Raw genomic sequence first — 21,105 nt, forward strand, 5'->3', positions numbered from 1 at the left:
ATAGATGGGTGCGGAGAGGAGCATGGAGATGGATGGGTCAGAGAGTGCATGCATGAGTGGGGGAGGGTGGAGAGCGGGAGGGATGGATGGGTGGATGGATGGATGAGTGGGGGGTTGAGTGGGTGGACGGATGAGTGACTGGGTGGATGAATGAGTGGGTGGGGGATGGCTGGATGGGTGAGAGGGTGGGTGGTTGGATGGATGAGTGAGTGAGTGGATGGGTGGAAGAGTGGATGAATGGAGGAGTGGATGGATGGATGAATGGAGGAGTGGATGGATGGATGAATGGAGGAGTGGATGGATGAATGAATGGAGGAGTGGATGGATGAGTGGGAGGATAGCTTGGGTGAAGGGGTGAGTGGTTGGATGGATGGGTGGAAGAGTGGATGGATTGGTGAGGGGATGGATTGGGTGAAGGGATGGATGGATGATGGATGGATGGGTGAGGGGTGGATGGAGGGATGGATGGGTGAGATGATGGATGGAGGGATGGATGGTGGATGGGTTTGCAAGCGGTTGAAGGGGTTTGGATGTGGATGGGGCACAGATGGAGGGAAGGAATGAATGGTGGGGGAGTTGGTGGATGACAAGGTGTACATGATGGATGGGGAGTGTTGTGATGACTTCCTTTGCCTTGGAGGATTGTGTTTTGAGCTGTGTGGTACGCCTCTGTCGTTTCGCCACACCCACTCACAGGCCTGCAGTTTGCTAGGCACTCTTGTTGTGTTGAGCATTGTTTGCCGGATATGGCCCGTGGTGTGCGCGTTGCAGTCGATCATGTGGTGTGCCGGATTCCCGAGGTTTCGGTCGGGTGGTGGGGGGGCCCAACATCTGGGGGAATTCAGCTGGGGGGGCTCAACCTGGAAAAGTTTGAATACCTCTGAAGTAGTGGGTGGTGTTGTAGTAGGGCTTTAAAAGATGAATAGGTGGGGGTTCTACCTTCATTAGCATATTGTAAAGCTTGAGGGAAAAGCCAGAGAACGTCCAGCATTCAGTAGAGGGCTTCATGCAATGTTTGAGTTCTTAGTTTATAAATGCTGATGCTCAGAGAGTTTCTACAGCTTCCTCATAGAGTTAGTTGCGTCTCAGGTAGGGTGGAGTGTTTGGTTTGAGGGTTTAAAGCCTATCAGTGAGCTCCTGTCTCTGTCTGCCCGCAGCTAAGTTTGAGTTAGGCGCCTTGACGCCCACTGGGCATAGTAGCGCGTTTATAAATTATATTTCATTTCATTTCATTTCATTTCATAAGTGTTCATCTCAACATACATCATGCTTGGAAAGGCAGCCATTTGAGTTGGATCACATTTTGCAATCAGCTTGCTACAGCACTTATGGTTGGTTTGGTAATGTAGTTTGGATAGAAGGCACTCCTGGTAAATCCACGATCCCATAGTCCTACTTTAGGGTAAATAATGCTTGTACCGCTTGCTCTAAATCATCCATAGATATTACATTTTTTATAGGTTTCAGGATTTGTAGCTGGTAGTGGCCCTAACCCACTTATTACTACTGTTAAGTGTGATTCTAGGCTTATTTTCATGTCTACAAACAAGTTGATGGTTAAGGCATTGTATATGGATCTAAACAGAGACCTGCACGATTATGATTTTTGGGTTACAGCCGATAAGAAGGAGTTCCTTTTACTTTACTTAAGCCAGATAGGCATCTGGTTCTATATTTTGAGGGTATATATAGCCTTTGATGTAGTCAATGGATAGATAATTTTGTATTTTTACATATATTTGTGTTTTATCCACGTTTTGATGTGGAAAAGGCCACAAGGTTCTAGATAAAGGTTGAGGACAATGAAGCTACTGATGAGCCATGTGGGCATCGAATAGAGTTTGAATGGGGTTTGAGAAGGTATTTTCTTAACAACTGGACAGTGGTTATCTGTAATGGGTCCAAACCATTGTAACACTGTCCTACCGTAGCAGGTAGAAAGAGAGCTAAACAATAAGGGCCTGATTCACAAAGGTAAACTTCTACTTTTGTGTAAGTTTACTATTTTTTGGTACTCACAAACGACAAGTTAAAATTTACTAATAGTCATTTTGGCAGTGCAGAGACTCTGGAATTTGCATATAAAAAGATAGACCTGTCCTATGCACTGCCCCAGACAAAAAGAAAAAAGTAGTTCACAAAAAGTAAGCAGTTGAAGAACACAAGTCAGCCAGTCAGGAGGGTGGTAAAGAGGCTATCCTCCAGGGGAGGGACAAACACAAGACGGACAAGGAAAGCCATTGAAATGGAAAAATGCAAGCAAAGGAGAGTTTCAATAAAGCCAAACAATGGTAAGCAGTGAGCGGGGTGCAAACCACGGAAATGCTTGGTAAGTCCACAATAGGTCCATCTGATTATGATAGACATATTGTGAAATGCTAACCATTAATTGGCTTGATTGTTGCTCTCATTTGCTCCCGTCCTGGGTTTGTCTCAAACCTGAAGTGTAGCCTTTTTACGATCCTTTGATTAGATACATTGTATCTTTCCACTGCTCACATTTAGAGAACTACTTTTTTCTTTTTCATTCAGCATTCACTGAGAACGCATGTAGTTTTAGCCCTCTCCCTCTGATCCTGCTCTCCACCTACTTTCTCAACCACCCCCACTCTATGCTGCTCCCCAAACCAACAGCTTGTCTGTAAAAGCACAGCAACAGGGATGTTTTGCTGGGGTATTGCTGAATTGCAGGCTTCTATGGTTTTTTATTTTATCTACTGCTTTCCACATATTGCATGGAAGCACAAGATATGTCTGTTTTGGTGCTGTGGGAAGGGCCATTTGCTGCACTCCTCTGGCGTCTGAGGTAGAAGGTGTACTTAGCATGCCGCTTTTCCTGGATCCCCATAAATCAGTTCCCTAGGCTACTACAGAGGATCAATTGGCTGAATCCCGTCCACAGTAAATTAGGCCTTGACAAGCATTTCCTTTTCCATTCTGACGCATCAATATTCTTTTTTAATTCTGTTTAGGATTTCTTGAATGCAGTAAACTATGCCATTTACAAAAATTGAAAACATTAAATGTAATGCACAGTTTTGAGATACAATAAGATATGTATTTTCTTTGCCTCCAGTTTTTTTATAATTCTTTCTCTTTTACTTTTTTTGTTAATTCTCTTTATTAGTGTATACAAAAGGTACAACAATGCTGCTAGCATCCTTTAATATGCTTCGCACTATGCAGGTTGACGGTAATGCGTGTCATTAAATATACATCCTTGAATTATTAGACAAGTGTTACAGTAATGTGAATCTGGGAGTCTCTTCAACGATATCATGGGGTAACACGCAGTCCACATGGTATTCACTACACGTCTATGTCTCTGGCAGGCTACGGTATTCTCTCGTAGGGTCCCATACCTTTTGGAGTGTATGTGAGCATCCTCTCCCTTTATATATAGAACGCTCATTAGCTATACACAAGTCCAGTTCTGCACCCCAGCATTCCACCGGGGTGGGGCCGAAAATCTCCAACGTTGTGCTATATTGCGTCAAGCCACTTCTAACCCCAAAGTGCAAAACAGGCTTTGCTATCTAGTAACTTCTGTATAACCCTATATACCCGAAACACAGAGCTTCACTCCAGGGGCCATTGTCAGGCTCTTTAGGAATTGAATCACCCATGTCCCCTGAGGTTGTATAGCAGGGTAATCCCATAATATGTGTACAAAAGGCCCTTTGTGTCCACATCCCAGAAGACAGTTGTCACTCTCAGCCCTCCCAATTCTATCTAATAACACCCTGGTGTAGAAGGTCCTGTGAAGAATATTCACCTGCACAAATGGAAACCCCAACTTAATTGCCACCTCCCATGGTCTCCCATGTGCCTCAGTCCATTCGCCATCAGAGAGTTTTCTGAGATCTTGTTGCCGTAGCCCACTCAGCGCCTCAAGTGTGGAGAAGTGTGGCTCAATGGTTAGAGCGGCAAACCCTGATGCAGAGGTCTAGGCCAGGGTTCAAATCCCGCCTCGGTGGGTCTTGGGCTCAACTTCCTCGGACCTGATAATTCTCGCCTCAGTGCGTATTCTAATCATGGGTCCCACTCTGCAACTCTGGGCAATAGCTTGCTTAATCTCCACAACGGCCCCAACAGCGCTGGGATGCCTGGCTTCACCTTGGGGGTGCCCAGGAGTAGACATTTTGCAGGGAAAAGCCAGGAAGGGTTCCACAGCCGTATGCGTACAGCTCCAGGAAACCCGGGTTGGGGTATAAGTGTGCTTTACAAGTACAAATTAATTTCATCTGGTATGTTATTCATGATCTTTCCATGAATTATATCCCCTTGCACCTTAGGGTTTCATCCAGTATCCCATCCTCTAGTGCAGGGGTCTCCAAACCGGTCCTGGAGTGCCGGATCCATGCCAGATTTTTAAAATTACTACATGTATCTCAATGGGGATATCCAAAAAATCTGGCATGGATCCGGCCCTCCAGGACCGGTTTGGAGACCCCTGCTCTAGTGGATTAGCTTCTGGTACCTGGGTGCCATCTGTAATGTCTTTAGTTAGCACATGTCGGTGGCACAGGCAGTGGAAGACCTCCCCCTCTGGCCTCTGATACTCTTTCCTAAGGGCACGGAATTCGTTCCAAGTCACGCCTACCCAACATCATGAAGCGCGCTGATTCCTATATGGTCCCAACGCTGAAAACCAGACAGTCCTTGGGTCTCAAGCAGCCTCCAGGGTTGTCATAGCAGGGCACTTCCCGTAAAGATCTCAAACCATCCCATCTGACAGACCACACTGATGCATGGCGACTAGCGCAATCTCTTCTTTCTCCCATAGAAGGCCACTAGGAAGCCCCTGGGTCCCATTAGTACCCTGTGTCCTTTCACAGATGGCTCATGTAGGTCTGCAAACACCCAGTCATTTACCACAACCAGCTGCATGGTCCTATAAACTCGGAGGTCCGGGAGGGTTGTGCCTCTTTCGTAGTGAACCTAGTCAACATAATCTGCAGGACACCCAAGTTCCAGGGGAACCTTCTCAATTCTCTGTTCACATACTGGAAAAAGCTGCCCCATATGGCGTATTTTCTAAAATGTACATAGATTTGGCTAAAATAATTTGATAAAACTCTACTCTATCTAGCAAAAAGAGAGGAAGTGTTTGCCAGTGTGTGACAGCCCTCTTCAATTTTTCCAATATACTTATAGATTATTACTGTAAGAAAGCTCTTGCAAGAGCGAGTAATATGAATCCCCAAGTAGCGGAATCCATGTTGAGATACACAGGGTACCCCTGATCGGCAGGGCAGGCGTCCAGATCGTCAGTGTGTAGAGGATGGACTTGGACCAATTAATGTTACAGCCACTGTAGTTCCCAAATATGTGCATAACCTGCACTGTCCTATCAACGGATAAGTTTGGATCCATGAAGTATAGTAGAACATCACCTGCATATAATGGCATTTTGTCCACCCAGTCATCCTCGCACCACAGCCCGCTAATAAGGGGGTCACCGCTTACCCAGCAGACTAGGGACTCCACTGCCAGGGCAAATAACATAGGGGAAATCGAGCAGCCCTATCGAGTGCCCCTCTGCAGACCTGTAACCACACTTTTGTAGTAAGTTTACACTTGGTGTTTACGAATAACAAAAGAAGAAAACTTACTACATAGTGTAAACATAGCCAAAGTGTAACTTACCTTTGTGAATCAGCCAGTGTTTCTGCCTAACCTCATTGGGCCCGATTCACAGAACTAACTTAAGACAAAATCCTAAACTTACTACCATTTTTGTATTCACAAAAGGCACTTACTCATTTTGGTATTCACAGATGACATTTACTCATTTTTTTATTCACAGAAGGCACTTACTCATCAATCAGTAAGAGCATTCTGTGAATACCAAGATGAGTACGTACCTTCTGTGAAAACCAAAATGAGTAAATGGTAGCAAGTTTAGGATTTTGTCTTAATTTACTTCTGTGAATCGGGCCCTACGTTCCACCACCCGGAACCCCCTCAAAGTCAAGAAATCGCCATTCTCCTGATCCAAGTTGAGACCCATCACGCTAGTAAACCCCAGTCATATAGGAGTAACCATATACTGCAGTGAAGCTGCAAAAACAGCAAAGAATTAATACAAAGAACTCACACGAAACAAGCATTGGCAAAGCCAATAGGCCTCGCCTTTATGATGCGAGTGCCAAGGTGTCGGCTTTGCTAATGTTTGTTTGCATGGTAGTCTTAAAAAATTCATACGTCGATTCTCCGAATTCAGGGAGAAATCTTCGCACTGCAGTTCTCGGTGCAGAGATTCCACCCGAGTACGGAGATTCCGCACTCGTAACTTTGCTACAAGAACCTTCTCGAATCAGGTCCTTAGTCTCTAAGTAGCCCTACCCCAGTGTCCATAATAAGATACCTTCTGTATGGAGGTTCCTGCCTCCCTGTCCCAGGGCCTCCATGCCCATGTGCATCCTTCTTTCAGTGCCTGTGTCTCCAAGTGCCAGTGTTTGTCTCTCCCTGCATGCATATATCGACATACATGGCAACTCACACAGTGCCATCGTGTGGCACACGATATCGGCTCCAATCACACAGTCTCCCAGTGAAGAGCCGATATCACACGGTGGCAGGGAAATAGAGCAGAAAATCAGTGGGCCCGATTCACAGAACTAACTTAAGACAAAATCCTAATCTTATTACTTTTGGTATTCACAGAAGTTATGATTTTGTCTTAAGTTTGTCTTAAGACAGACTTAAGTTAGGATTTTGTCTTAATTCTGTCTTAAGTTTGTCTTAAGACAAACTTAAGACAAAATCCTAACTTCTATGAATACCAAAAGTAGTAAGCGCCTTGAGACCCTCACGGGTAAATAGCGCACTCTACAAATAGATTGATTGATTGATTGATGTTCGGAGATCAGAGTCTTGGTTCAAAGCCAAAGGTGCGCTAAACAACATTTAAAAGATTGTATGTGCAACAGCCAAGGCCACTGGAACTATACGGCAGGAGAGGACCAAATTATGCAGCAGGGTCGAGTAAGTAATACTGCATGAAGTTATATGGCATAATGCAACACCTTTTCTAATAGTATTACTTCATTATTTCATCATTTTTAAACTTGGTAACACTCTCTGGGCCTTAGTTGCATTACATTAGTACCAATTTAACACTCAAATATATCAATAAGCAACAGAAAGGCAACCAGTCCAGGTTTCCAAAGGTCCTTCCACTGCGCTGCAACATGTGTTGTCACATTTTTTGTAACTTTTGATCCGTTTGAGCTACAAACAACATTTCGGGTTGGTAAAATTGGCTGATTATGCAGCAGATGATGGATCAGGAGAGAGAATCGGCAAATCTACAATTAAGCGAAAATCGCCTCACATTTGCATAATTCCAGTGTTGCCAGTAGCTTGGCCAGTAGCACCCAAACGTCACTCCGGCTGCTAAAGTGGGGGGTTCAAGATGCCGCTGATTGAATTGTGCTTCCGGTCACATCCTTGTGTAGGTCGAGCTGTGCCCACAGTGCCATGAGACCTCGATTTTCCGGGTTGTGGTAGGTGGACCACAGAGTGATTCAGCGAGGGCAAGTGAGGCGTAGGCTGAGGTCAGTTTCCCCTTTTCACTGTGCTCATTCGCTCCGTTGGGGCGTGTTTTGGGCAGTGACAGTGATTCAGCAAAGGCTACTTGAGTGTATGTGGATCACTCTCTCCCATGATTCATTTGCTCAGCGTCTCTTTCAGCAGCCAGTCCTTGCTATGCGTTCTCCGTGGAACATCAACCAAACTGCTGGTAAGTTGACTTTCCTCTGTGTTTTCACTCTGTATAGCGACTGATTTGATTTATTTGTCCCCTCCTGGTTTTCATGGTATCTCCCATGTTTTTGATTTTACATCTACGAAATTATCTGTAAATGCCTCACTCTGTACCTTTGGTTTCCACGTTCAAACTCTGCGTATCCTTTTCTTATAGCCAGTCCTCATTTTACAGGCCACCATTCCAATAAAAGTGCCTATCATGTATTCCATTGGAAATCATTCAGTGGTTGTTACTCATTCAAGCTCAGGCTGATTATGCTAAATATTCACATACAGGCAGTGAAGGGTATCAAGTCATTCCTCTGATCACTACAAAGGGTGTCCTTTAAAGCAGAATTTGTGTTCAAGAACCTATGGTTGGTATCAAATCGGGGTTGTGTTACATTTATTCGCATCTATGTATCGGTGTGAATTAATTTCAATTCTTTGCATCCTCTTGAAGTTGCAAAGTTTCTAAAACTTCCATGAATTCACCGGTGGGTTAAATTTTCAGTAAACATATAACATTTTAGTCTTGGACGTTTTATCCCATAATTTTTTGCAGGAGAATTCTGACTCAAAAAGCAGGTTTTGTAGGATGTTTGTTACACAAACCCAACTTTTTGTGGGTTTGTTCAGCTGCATTTTTTTTTCAGAAAGTCTCATCTTGGTGAGATTAAAAAAGTTGGCAAAGTTGAAAAGAAAACCTTCACGGAGTGGTCACAAGTAAAGTTTTCAAAATGTATACATCCCTAAATCAAATTTGAAAAAGTGACCATAAGTGTTAAAACCAGTGACACTGTCCCCTCATGAGAATGCCACTCTTCTCGGTAGGGCTTTCTTAAGATCCCTCTATCGATCTAGGTCGGCAGTGGAAACAGACAACGGATTACCTTTCCACCAGGTCCTTCAATAAGCAACCACAGAAAATACGTCATGGCGGACTCTAGGAAATATTTTGCAAGCTCTTGCATGGCTTTCCTGAAGACAGCTTGGGTTGCGAAGTGTTTCTCTGAAATAGTTGCAATCTGTTATGGTGAATTGTTATGCAATGCCCTTTGTTCGTCATTTCATATCATCAGTTATGAGCACCTACAACATTTGGATATTTTTTTTTTGTGCATATTTATATAGCTCGAACTCGAACCAAAGAGATTGGAGCTCTTTACATGAGCACCTGTTACATTACACAAGGACACATGCATTTTTTGGTAAGCACAGGGAGATTAAGTGAAATGCCTAGAATCACAGTATGTGGAGTCGACCCCAAGGTTCGAACATTGGTTTCCCAGCTCCAAGGTCGGAAGTCAAGCCGTGAGACCACATCCTCTCCCCTAGATTTGTGTTACGCACTTCGAGTTGGCGGTATTTTAAGGCTTTGATGCGATGGCAATGAGTATGGTAGTCTGCTAGCCAGCAGGATTCTGTATCCCTTTTGAGATCTTGCCCAGCAGACAGCGCCAAATGTCTGGCTGAGAAAAACCTATTGTGATCTTACGATCCCTTGCTAATTCATGGAGAAGGCACTGTGGCATAACAAGGGTGGCATGGGCCTCAATGCAAGAAAGGAAAATTAGCCCCCGATTCCTGTTTAGGTAGCCAAACAGCTGTAATTGTGGTACGAAGAGTCCCAAGTGCTCCTGGGCCCCGGTGCAACTGCACCTGCTGCACTATTTTTAACAATGCCCTTTAGTTCAGTACAGTTCACAAAGCGGTATTTGATCTTTGTAAGCAGACCATAAAAGCACAACAGTACATGTAAAATTTCCGCAACAATAAATATAAATATACTAGCAGCCCGTCCCGACGTTGTCCGGGTATGAATTGCTGCCAGCCAGTAGTATATTGTTTTGTAGGTTTTCGTTTTGATAGCATTTCTTATCTGTGACAGGCCTGTGAAACGCTCCGATTAACAGTGCCCTGCTGATGCACTTAAGAGTGTGCGTTCAGTAGTGTGTGAACTCGAGCTTCCCTACTTTATTTTTCCTTGCAATATAATATAGCGCAAACTCGACAACATGGCATGAGCACAATTTACATTACAGAAGAACACATTCATTTGTGGTAGGCACAGGGAGACAAAGCGATTTGCCTGGAATCACAGGATGTTGAGATGATGCCGAGATTCGAACGTAGCTCCTCAGCTCTAAAGTTCGCAATTCTAGAACTTGTGGCTGGAGGTGTGTCTAAAAGTGTATGTTGGTGCTGGCCATCAATGAGAGAGACCTGTGCATTTTTCAAATGGGTGGTGAAAAAATATGAGTATGTTGCTGGAGATGTGGGCCGCCGTGTCACCAATGTACTTACCGGGGGAGGGTAAACACCCATTATTCCGCAACTTTCTTTCCGCATACCATCACTCCGCATACTTTCATTACGAAAGTACCATGACTCCGCAATGCCATTATAACGCATGGCATTACATTTTATATGCTTTTACCACGCATACATTTACAACGAAATTCGTTGTAAATGCATGAATGGTAAAAGCATGTTTAGTTTTTTAGTGAAGTAGTGTGGCTCACTGGTTAGAGGCGGCAGACCCGAGAGCAGAGGACGGCCCGGGACCAGGGTTCGATTCCCGGCGCGGCAGGTTTCTGGACCAGGGTCAGCGGACTCGATAATTCTCTCGCCTCGGTGCCCACTCTGATCAGCGATCACACTCGGCAACTCTAGGCATTAGCTTGCCTCATCTTCACTAACGGCCCCACCAGACCGCCGGGGATGCCTGGTCTCACCCTGGAGATACCCATTAAGGGACCATCTCTCAGGGAAGCCAGGAAGGGTTTCGCAGCGGTCGAAGCGTCTTGGGACCCTACGGGTAAGTAGTGCGCTATATAAATGCCAATACATTTTTTAATGTTTGGATAAGGTAAGTATGGGTATAGGGGTATAGGTTTTGGGGTACTAAGGTATATGTTTTGGGGTGTTTGGGTATTTTAAGGGTTCAGATATAGTTTTGGGTTATGGGGTACAGGGGTATTTTTAGGGATTGGGGGTAGGTATGTGTTTTTGGGTACAGGCGTATTTTTAGGGTTCAGATATAGTTTTGGGTTATGGGGTTCAGGGGTAGTTTTAGGGTTTAGGGATAGGTATTGGTTTTGGGGTACAGAGGTATTTTTAGGGTTCAGGGCTAGGTTTGGGTTTGGGGTACAGGGGTATTTTAGGGTTCAGGGGTAGGTTTGGGTTTTGGGGTACAGGGGTATTTTTAGGGTTCAGGGGTAGGTTTGGGTTTTGAGGTACAGGGGTATTTATACGGTTCAGGGCTAGGTTTGGGTTTTGGGGTACAGGGGTATTTTTAGGGTTTAGGGATAGGTTTGGGTTTTGGGATACAAGGTATATTTATAGGGTTAAGATGGTTTAGTGTTTAAGGGTGTTGGGGTATTTTAAGGAGTAAGGGTGGGTTATGATTATGGGGTGCAGGGGTATTTAAAGGGAGCAGGGTGGGATTAGCACACGATATGAGACATGGCATGAAGGGCGGAACGTACCACACGCCCCCTGCGTTTGTCACGCCCCCAGCACACGCCAACAGCACAACGCAGACACGCCTGCAAGGGACTACTTTGCTGGCAGGGTTCTTTTACCTTTTAAATGTATATGGTGGGCGTCTGCATGGCCTATGTCCTTCTGCTGCAACTGCCCTTTCCAACGTGGTATTGGGTGTTGTGATTGGTGCTGTGGTTCCTGAGATTACCCGCCTCAAAGGTTTGGGCTCTCTCTTTATTATATTAGTATGGATAAAAGAATCACAACACCCAATACCACGTTGGAAAGGGCAGTTGCAGCAGAAGGACATAGGCTATGCAGACGCCCACCATATACATTTAAAAGGTAAAAGAATCGTGCCAGCAGACATACTCTTTCCTAAGGGCACCCAACATCATGAAGCGCGCTGATTCCTATATGGTCCCAACGCTGAAAACCAGGCAGTCCTTGGGTCTCAGACAGCCTCCAGGATTGTCATAGCGGGGTACTTCCCATAAAGATCCCAAACCATCCCATCTGAAAGACCACACTGATGTATGGCGACTAACGCAATCTCTTCTTTCGGGCCACTAGGAAGCCCCTGGGTCCCATTAGTACCCTGTCTCCTTTCAAAGATGGCTCATGTAGGTCTGCAAACACCCAGTCATTTACCACAATCAGCTGCATGGTCCTATAAAATCGGAGGTCCGGGACGGTTATGACTCTTTCGTATAACCCCCTGGTGAACCTAGTCAACATAATCTGCAGGGCACCCAAGTTCCAGGGGAACCTTCTCATTCGCTGTTCACATGCTGGAAAAAGCTGTCCCGAATGACATATGGTGTGTTTTGTAACATGTACACAAATTTGCTAAAATTTATATAACTCTACTCTACCTAGCAAAAAGAGAGGAAGTGTTTGCCAATGTGTGACAGCCCTCTAAAATTTTTCCAATATACTTATAGATTATTACTGTAAGAAAGCTCTTGCAAGAGCGAGTAATATGAACCCCCAAGTAGTGGAATCCATGTCGAGAGATACACAGGGTACCCCTGATCGGCAGGGCAGGCGTCGAGATCATGAGTGGGTAGAGGATGGACTTGGACCAATTAATGTCAGTCTCTGTAGTTCCCAAATATGTGCATAACCTGCACTGTCCTATCAACTGATCAGTTCGGATCCGTGAAGTATAGTAGAACGTCACCTGCATATAATGAAATGTTGTCCTCCCAGTCATCCTCCCACCACAGCCCGCTAATCAGGGGGTCACCTCTTACCCAGCACACTAAGGACTCCACTGCCAAGGCAAATAACATAGGGGATATCGAGCAACCTTATTGAGTGCCCCCCTGCAGACCTGTAACTACACTTTTGTAGTAAGTTTACACTTGGCGTTTACGAATACCAAAAGAAGAAAACTTACTACATAGTTTAAACGTAGCCAAAGTGTAACTTACCTGTGTGAATCAGCCAGTGTTTCTGCCTGAACTCAGTGGGCCCGATTCACAGAACTAACTTAAGACAAAATCCTAAACTTACTACCATTTTGGTATTCACAGAAGGCACTTACTCATTTTGGTATTCACTGATGAAATTTACACATTCTTTTATTCACTGAAGGCACTTTACTCATTGATGAGTAAGTGCCTTCTGTGAATACCAAAATGAGTAAGTGCACTTACCCATTTAGATATTCACAGAAGGCACTTACTCATCAATGAGTAAGTGCATTCTGTGAATACCATAATAAGTATGTGCCTTCTGTGTAAACTAAAATGAGCAAATGGTAGCAAGTGTAGGATTTTGTCCTAATTTACTTCTGTGAATCGGGCCCAACGTTCCACCACCCGGAACCCCCTCAAAGTCAAGAAATCGCCATTCTCCTGATCCAAGTTGAGACCCATCACGCTAGTAAACCCCAGTCATATAGGAGTCATCACTTCCCATCCACGCTTTAAGAAAATCTTAGGTGTCCACAAGTTAAAAGCGGGGAGCTCCGACCTAAAGGAGCCTGGAAACAAAATACTTACTAGAACCCCACAAGTCTGTTGATTTTAAATATGCATATACTTAAATATGTTTCTACTACAATATCTGTTGTGCTGATGCCAATCAAACTCTTACCCCAAGGACTGCTGGACATTTACACTTAAACTGTATAACTCTCTTTCAATAAATAAACAAATAAATAAATGGTACCAGCAACCATTTCTTTATTTATTTTTTAATAAAAAATAAAAAAATAAAAATAAAACTAAATGGTTGCTGGTACCAGGGCAACCACTTGCCCGAGTCCTACTGTTGATTGCCACCTCCATTATTTGAGGCCTGACTGCATATTTTTAGGTCTCGCCTGTCGATGCGCATGCGCATCGAGCAAGCGAGAGTATTGGGACTTATCCACTCTTTCCCCAACTTGCAAGGAATCGTGGCGATTCCTTGCAGTGCCCGTGACTTTTAAGCTCAATGCGCATGCGCATTGAGCTTAAAAGCGCGTGCACGTCCGTCTTGGTTTACCCGCTCCGCCCCCTCCCCTTCCCGCCGTCTCGCATTTCCCCTGCCGCATCAAAGGCTTTCACGGCCGGCCGGCCATGCTTTCAGTTTCACGACCGGCCGGCCGTGTGAATTACATTCCAAAGCCCGCTCTCCCTGCTCCGCCCCCTGCTCCGGCCGAGACGCATTTCTCCTCCCTCCTCCCCCCTCCTGGGTCAGGTTACCCTGCTTTCTAGTTATCACTTCCAACTGTTCCCGTGTACTCTTTTGCCACATATCGCTGCCTCTGCCCCCCTCTGTTCTCAGCCCTCTCCTTGCCCTGTTTCCATCGCCCCTTCCTGCCCCGTGTTCCACTCCTATGTGCACACATCTACCATCCCAGCATCCTTCTGTTCTTGTATCCCCTCCTTGCACTGTATTTTAATCCCAACTTCCTGTGTTCCACTCGGTGTGCTCATCTGCCCCCTCACCCCCTCTAGTCATCCCTCTTTTTGCCCTGTTTTCATCACCCCATCTTGCCCCCAGTGTTGCACTTTGTGTACTCATCTGCCATTCCTCGCCTCCCTCTGCTTTCATCCTTTTCCTTGCCTGGTGTTTTCATCGCCCCTTTTTGCCCCCTGAGTTCCACTTCTCTGTGCACACATGTGCCACCCTCTCTTCTCGCCCTCTCCTTGTGTTTTCATCACCCCTTACTGTCATATTTTCCACTGTTTGCTCATTTGCCACTAACTGCTGCCCCCTGTCCCCATCTGTTCTCCCCCCACTCATTGTCGATGTTTTCATCACCCTTCTCCTTCTCCTGTGTTTTTATCGCCATTTACTGTCATGTTTTCCACTGTTTTCTCATTTGCCACTAACTGCTGCCCCCTGCACCCCTCTGTTCTCACCCCTTCCTGCCCCCTGTTTCCCACTATGTGCCCTGTCTGCCACTCCTCGCGCCCCCTGCACAGCTCTGTTCTCTCCCTTCTTCTTGCAATGTATTTTCATCACCCCGTCCTGTCCCGTATTCCACTCCGTGTGCCCATCTGCCGTCCTAGTCATCCCTCTTCTTGCCCAGTGTTTTCATCACCCCTCTCTGCCTTTCCCAATACTCTAAACCCTATAGCTGAAACCTCCGACGTCACCACGCGCTTCTAGTTCCTCCCACAAGCTAGCTTGGTTTCACGGACGCATTCTGTACTAATATTTTTTTTTAAGCGCCTCGCTCCTCACATTGCAATAAACTGTTTGCTGATGAAGTGCTGTGAACGTATTGACGTGTCCGTGTTTTCATGTATGTGCCTAGCATGGCCACGGTATGTTCCTTTGTGGTCACTGTCCTAATTCCTTAAGTGTTTCCAGCGCATATGGTTTATTGTTTTTGGCGATAGTGTGAATTTTGTGACGGGCAGTCCCCTCCATGGTGCTCGTGTTTTGCTGTTAGGTTTCGCAACCTTACCCCCTCACGTGTGTCTGGTTACAGCTGAAATGTCGTCATCGAGTTGGCGGGATAACTGGGCGTGTGAAGTGACCTACAGGTCACTAGGTCGAATCCCTGCAGGGCCGACACAGCCCTTCATTCTCCCGAAGCCATTAGTTGAGCTCTATTAAATTGGTGTAATAGGTGACGCCTTTTCAGCACAGCGCTTAGGAGTTACAGTCTCTGTGCATATGAGCTGTAAGCTGAAACCTCCGACGTCACCACGCGCGTCTAGTTCCTCCCCAAAGCTAGCTTGGTTTCACGGACGCATTCTGTACTAATATTTTTTTTTAAGCGCCTCGCTCCTCACATTGCAATAAACTGTTTGCTGATGAAGTGCTGTGAACGTATTGACGTGTCCGTGTTTTCATGTATGTGCCTAGCATGGCCGCGGTATGTTCCTTTGTGGTCACTGTCCTAATTCCTTAAGTGTTTCCAGCGCACCCTCACCCACACTCACCCTCACTCACCCTCAACGCCTCACCCTCACTCACCCTCAACACCTCACACTCACTCACCCTCACCCTCTCTCACCCTCTACCCTCACTCACCCTCAATACCTCACCCTCACTCACCCTCACTCACCCTCACCCTCACTCACCCTCACTCACCCTCACCCTCACTCACCCTCACCCTCACTCACTCTCACCCTCACTCACCCTCACTCTCACCCTCACTCACCCTCACTCACCCTCACTCTCACTCACCCTCAACCCCTCACCCTCACTCACCCTCAACCCCTCACTCACCCTCACTCACCCTCACCCACCCTCACCCTCACTCACCCTCACTCACCCTCAACCCCTCACCCTCACACAGTGCAATAGGTCTCGGAGCATTTGAGTTAGAGCTTTTAGAAATGTTTATGGCTTTTTTTTTTTAATTCTTTAGCATTGGCTACAGGAAACAAAAATGCTAAAGATTTACAAAAAAACCCATAAACAATTCTAAAAGCACTAACTCTAATGCTGCGAGACCTATTGCATTTCCAATGCTTGTTTTCTTTCCCATCAAGTATTTCCTGCACTGTCCTTTCTCATTACTGTTTTGTGTTCCCACTTCCCCCATCGTGATTAGAGAGGTGAGGTGTTGAGTGCGTTATTAGCCTTCCTATGTTTCTCGCCATCTTTCTTGAGGAGCATTTCCCCTGCTATTTCCTGCAGGCCTTGAGACATTGCTCACATTCTTTGGTGGTTGGGCCGCTGCTGTTACTGATCGTTCCCACATTTATTTGGCAGATCTGCAGTTTGCTGGAGCTTTGCAGCTCTTTCGGGTTGTTTCCCTCCCCTGCTCGTTATTTGATAGATGTGTTGGTTTTAAATCTATTTGTTGTCCACCTTTGCAGTATCATCAGAGTTAACACTCTGAAGGGAGAGGGTGTGGCGCAGCAGTCAGAGCTGCCGACTCGAGCTGGGAATCCGGGTTCCAGTCGTGGCGTCGGCGCAGCATCCTGTGATTCTGGGCAAATCACTGAATCTGCCCATGGGCAGCGCCTGGATACCCTCACAGGTGATAAGCAGCGCTATGTAAATCTACAAACTAACTTGCTTACACATGGAGCTCGGAACACATTAGACTCTAGTCTCTTTCTGTTCAGGAAGGGCCCACTGGACCTTTCATTATATACATATGAGGCGGGTTTTTTTTAACACAGCCCTTGGTAGACAACCTCCTGAGGTCTAAGGGGTGTTTTGTGTCGGGCCCAAGTGTTCATGCAGAAAGGCCCGCACAACCCGGCCACTGACATCATGCTCTGCAGACAGAACTGTGCACAGGGGGGTCAACAGAAAGAAGCAGGAATGCCAGTAACCATATACTGCAGTGAAGCTGCAAAAACAGCAAAGAATTAATACGAAGAATTCACACGAAAATCAGTGTTCCTAGTGGCTTTCCTGCTCATTTCCCGAGGCTTTGAAGTGCCGACGTCCATCAGGGGGTGTGAAAACTCCCCAGAACTTCGGCACCAGCCGTAGCAAGCTTTTTTGGGGGCAAAGTGGGGTTCAAAAGTGCCTCGTAGGTGCTTCTTGGCACGAGGCCCCGCCACCTTCAAGTCCACCCCCTCCTCACAGGTGAAATTGTACTTCAAGTTGACAGGTATCTATCCCAATGTTTAGATGTGTTATCAACTGAGTGTCCACGTATTCATGTCCCGGTGTCGGTGTTCATGTGGAAGTTGTGTGTTTGCATCTCCCATGTTTGGCTTCTACATATGGTGAGTGTGTGATGATATAGGGTGTGCATGTGTCGAACTCTTGGGTGTAGAATTTTTGTAAGGTATGAGAGATGGTGAGCCTGCCTCTCCTCGGTATTTTGTGTGGCATTGTATGTCTGCACCTCCCAGAGATGACTATTCTGTATTTTGTGAGATATTCCACCTCTACATTCTGTGTGTGCTGTGAGAGGCTCTAGGTTAGAATCTTGTGGGTGAGTGTTCTGTGGGAGCTCTTTGCTTGCCCCGCCCGAGTTTGTCTCCTGCTTATGCGTTAGTGTTGTGAGAGGTTGTGAATCTGTATCATTTTTGTGTAAAGTGTGTGTTTTTAAGTGTTGAAAGCGGCACGGCTGCACCTCCAGGGTGTTACTTGTGTATGGGTTGTGGAAGGTAGTGAGTCAGCTTCCCCTGGCTTGGCTCGAATACATGTGTCAAAAGGTTGTTGAAATGTTGTGTGTTTTTAATTCTGTGTTTGACTATTGATTGAAGTCTTTGTGTGTATTATGGGAGATTCTGTGCCAGCTTTTCCTGGGCACATCACCAAATGCATGTGTTTAAAGGTTGCTGAGAGGTTGTGTGCTTTCAATTTCTGTGTTTGACTCACGAAGGGTTGGTGTGACCCAACTTTTTCCTGGGTTTGGCTCCTCTGGATGTGTTGAAAGGTCGTTGTAAGGCTGTGTGTTTGTAATTTCTGGGGTCGACTCTTGAAAGATGTGTGTGCTGTGAAAGGTTACCAGTAGGACAGCTTTCCCAGGCGTGGCTCAGATGTATGTGTTGAAGGTTGTTGAAAGGATGTGTTCTTGTCATTTCTGTGGATGACTTTTGGAGGGTGTTTGTATGTTGTGGGAGGTAGTGAGACAGCTTTCCTGGGGGTATCTCATATGCATGTGTTAAATAGTTTGTGTGCTTGCAATTCCTGTGTTTGAACCTTGAAGGGTTTGTGTGAGTTACAGTAGGTAATGAGCCAGCTTTTCTGCCCATGGCTCATATGCATGTGTTGATTCCGTGTGTGCTTGTAATTGCTGGTTTTGACCAGTCTTGCCGGGGGTTGCCTGTGTTGTGGGAACTGAGCATTGCAATCTACTAGGTTTAGCTCTTGTGGTTGTTTTGATAACGTGGGCGTGTGTCAGTTCCCATATACCTCATGTGTGTTATGAGAAAACGGAATGCACAGTGGCTTTTGTTGTCAGTGATGAACTGGCTGGTGTGGCACTTTGGCAGGCCAGAGTCTGGGCCGCTATTTGGCTGGCGGGGAGTCTGTGATAACCCACTGGCCAAAGAGAGGGTTAAGTGTGCACTCCCTGGATGTAATTAAGTTCTCAAAAGGGTGAGTTGCTGGGGTTTGCGCACAACCAGACAAGACCCAATCCTTTGCGTGGGACACATCTGTCAGGTGGCTACACCCAAGGTCCACCAAATTGGAGAGATTATTTTTTATGCAGTCCAAGTTGACTGCAGAGACATACTAGCTCATAGTTCACGAAATGTTTCACACAATCACTGAAATATATAATTGTAAGATGCTTTGCCTTGAAAAAGCCCTTGGCTGGTTAGCCATACGGGCAAAACACGTGTCGGCTGTTCTTTGTTGTACTTTTTCTTTGTAATTAAATAAATACAGAACTAAATAACTCACAACACATTTTGGAACTTCTTACCCCAGGAACTCACGTCCATATATACATTTGGCACAATCTATCTTGCACACACAAAAAATAAACTCCCTGCATATAGCTATTGTCTACTGGGTAGATTTTGCTCTGCTCCTCTTACCTCAGCCGACAGAGTTCCTTAAGGATCCACATTTGCTTGCCCCAGTCCTTCATTTGTAGAAAATTAAGTGCCAGGGCCCTTATCGGAAGGCCACTGCAGCCTGCACAACCCATACCCTGCCAGCACTGCCAATGACAGTACCAACATGACACCCACTCTTGCAAATTAACTTAATAAACACAGTTGTTGTGCTCATCTCACAATTAAATAGACAGTGTCACCCTTTGATGAACTGACACTAGTGCCGGTGCTGACAATTAGGTGCCGGTGCCAATCACCGGAAACCAGCGGCTCAAATTATGCACTGGCTCTCCCCTTTTAATTTCATGCAATACCAAAAGATCCCTGTACCCTGGACGTTGGTTAGCATACGTCTAGTAGACATGAGTACATGATTGTCTGGAAAATATGCTATTTAATTCCAGACACACCCCCTCTCTATTTATGGTTAGGTGTGTGTTCTCTAATGCCTTACTGTCCACAACAAACCACTGTTTGTCACTTAAAATAGGAGATTCCGGGCAGGGTTCAACTCGAGTGTGGGTGGATGGACTGTCTCAGAGGGGCAGACATCATTGGATATGTCGAGTTGAACCCTGCCCGGAATCTCCTGTTTTAAGTGACAAACAGTGGTTTGTTGTGGACAGTAAGGTAGTAGAGAACACACACCTAACCATAAATAGAGAGGGGGTGTGTCTGGAATTAAATAGCATATTTTCCAGACAATCATGTACTCATGTCTACTAGACGTATGCTAACCAACGTCCAGGGTACAGGGATCTTTTGGTATTGAATTTAATTGAGTGGAGGGCGATCCCATAGGTACCCGTTTATCCCTCTTAGCTCCTTTTTGTTATTATATCTCCCCTTTTAATGTCTACCTCAGGATGGGAGCCAGGTTGACAAAATTATTTGTGGCGTCCATAGTCATATGGTCCAATTTTTTAAATGAATAGGGAAGAATTACAAGGACAAGACATTGCTCTTAATTTCATTGCCAAATCTCCTGCCCCCTTTGCACACAAAGTGCCCATTCTGCTCCCTGCCACTTCTGCTCACCAGTGGTGGATGTTGAACTTTGAACCTGGTGGGGTGTAATGCTTGCCCGAAGCAAGTGAGTAAAGTGAGTGAGCTGGACTTCTTCTAGGAGGGTTCTGTGGATTCTTAGCCCAAGACACTCTTGGAAAAAATTGGATAAAATAGTGCATTTTAAAGCACAGTCTTTGAAATGCAACCAAGCCATATATTTTGAAAGGGCATTTATGAAATATTTCAATACTTTCATGGTGTGCCAAGGAAGCCAGACCTTCCTCAGGACGTGATCCCATTTATTTACAAAATGTTTCATTATATCACTGTATCTGTCAGGATTCCAGGTCCAGAATTTTGTCATGCTTGCTCCCCATTTGCCATGAGTACTCATCGTGTGAAAAAATACACAAAAATACAGCATTTTGCCATAGATGCGCTCCATATACAATGGCGGGCTCCAAAAGTCACAAATGACCTCCGGTATGGAAGACATATCATGTTTACATGGATGCATCCATATTATGGATGACCTCATGTATGTCATTAATTATCTACAGCAATTTGCCCTGAGTGTCCCTAAATGCCAAGAATTACTTATGCTCTGCCAGAGCCTGCTTTTACCATTTGTAACTCCCCCAAACAATGTTTTTAAGATTCTATATGCAGTCTGGTATTGCCGGACTCCAAGATTTAAGCAAATTGGTCTTATCCACCTCCTGCGTATCTGTTGATATTTAGGGCAAAAGAAAAGTACATGCTCTTCAGACTCTTTAGCGCTAGTGCAGGCAGGACATGAATCTATTAGTAAACCAACAGTCTCATTTCCGGTAAACTTTAGGAGCCGGTTGTAGGAGAGTAGGATCTGCTTCCTATGGTTACCCCTCCTTTTGCTGTGTTACACTGGTTTATCGACTTTAGT

At 45.5% G+C, this 21,105-nt stretch overlaps 1 protein-coding gene across 1 annotated transcript in view; it reads left to right on the top strand.

The window, feature by feature from the left end:
* Window positions 1-7,671: 7,671 nt before the first annotated feature.
* Window positions 7,672-21,105, top strand: part of CD63 (CD63 molecule) — an 82,523-nt gene continuing 69,089 nt past the window's right edge. The window contains exon 1 of the mRNA XM_086959117.1: window positions 7,672-7,747. Within this exon, the coding sequence (XP_086815243.1) occupies window positions 7,714-7,747 (34 nt within the window). The 5' untranslated portion in view covers window positions 7,672-7,713. The remainder of the gene's footprint in view (window positions 7,748-21,105) is intronic.

This window comes from Lissotriton vulgaris, chromosome 1_1 (genome assembly GCF_964263255.1).
Source record: "Lissotriton vulgaris chromosome 1_1, aLisVul1.2, whole genome shotgun sequence".
Classification (NCBI taxonomy): Eukaryota; Metazoa; Chordata; class Amphibia; order Caudata; family Salamandridae; genus Lissotriton; species Lissotriton vulgaris.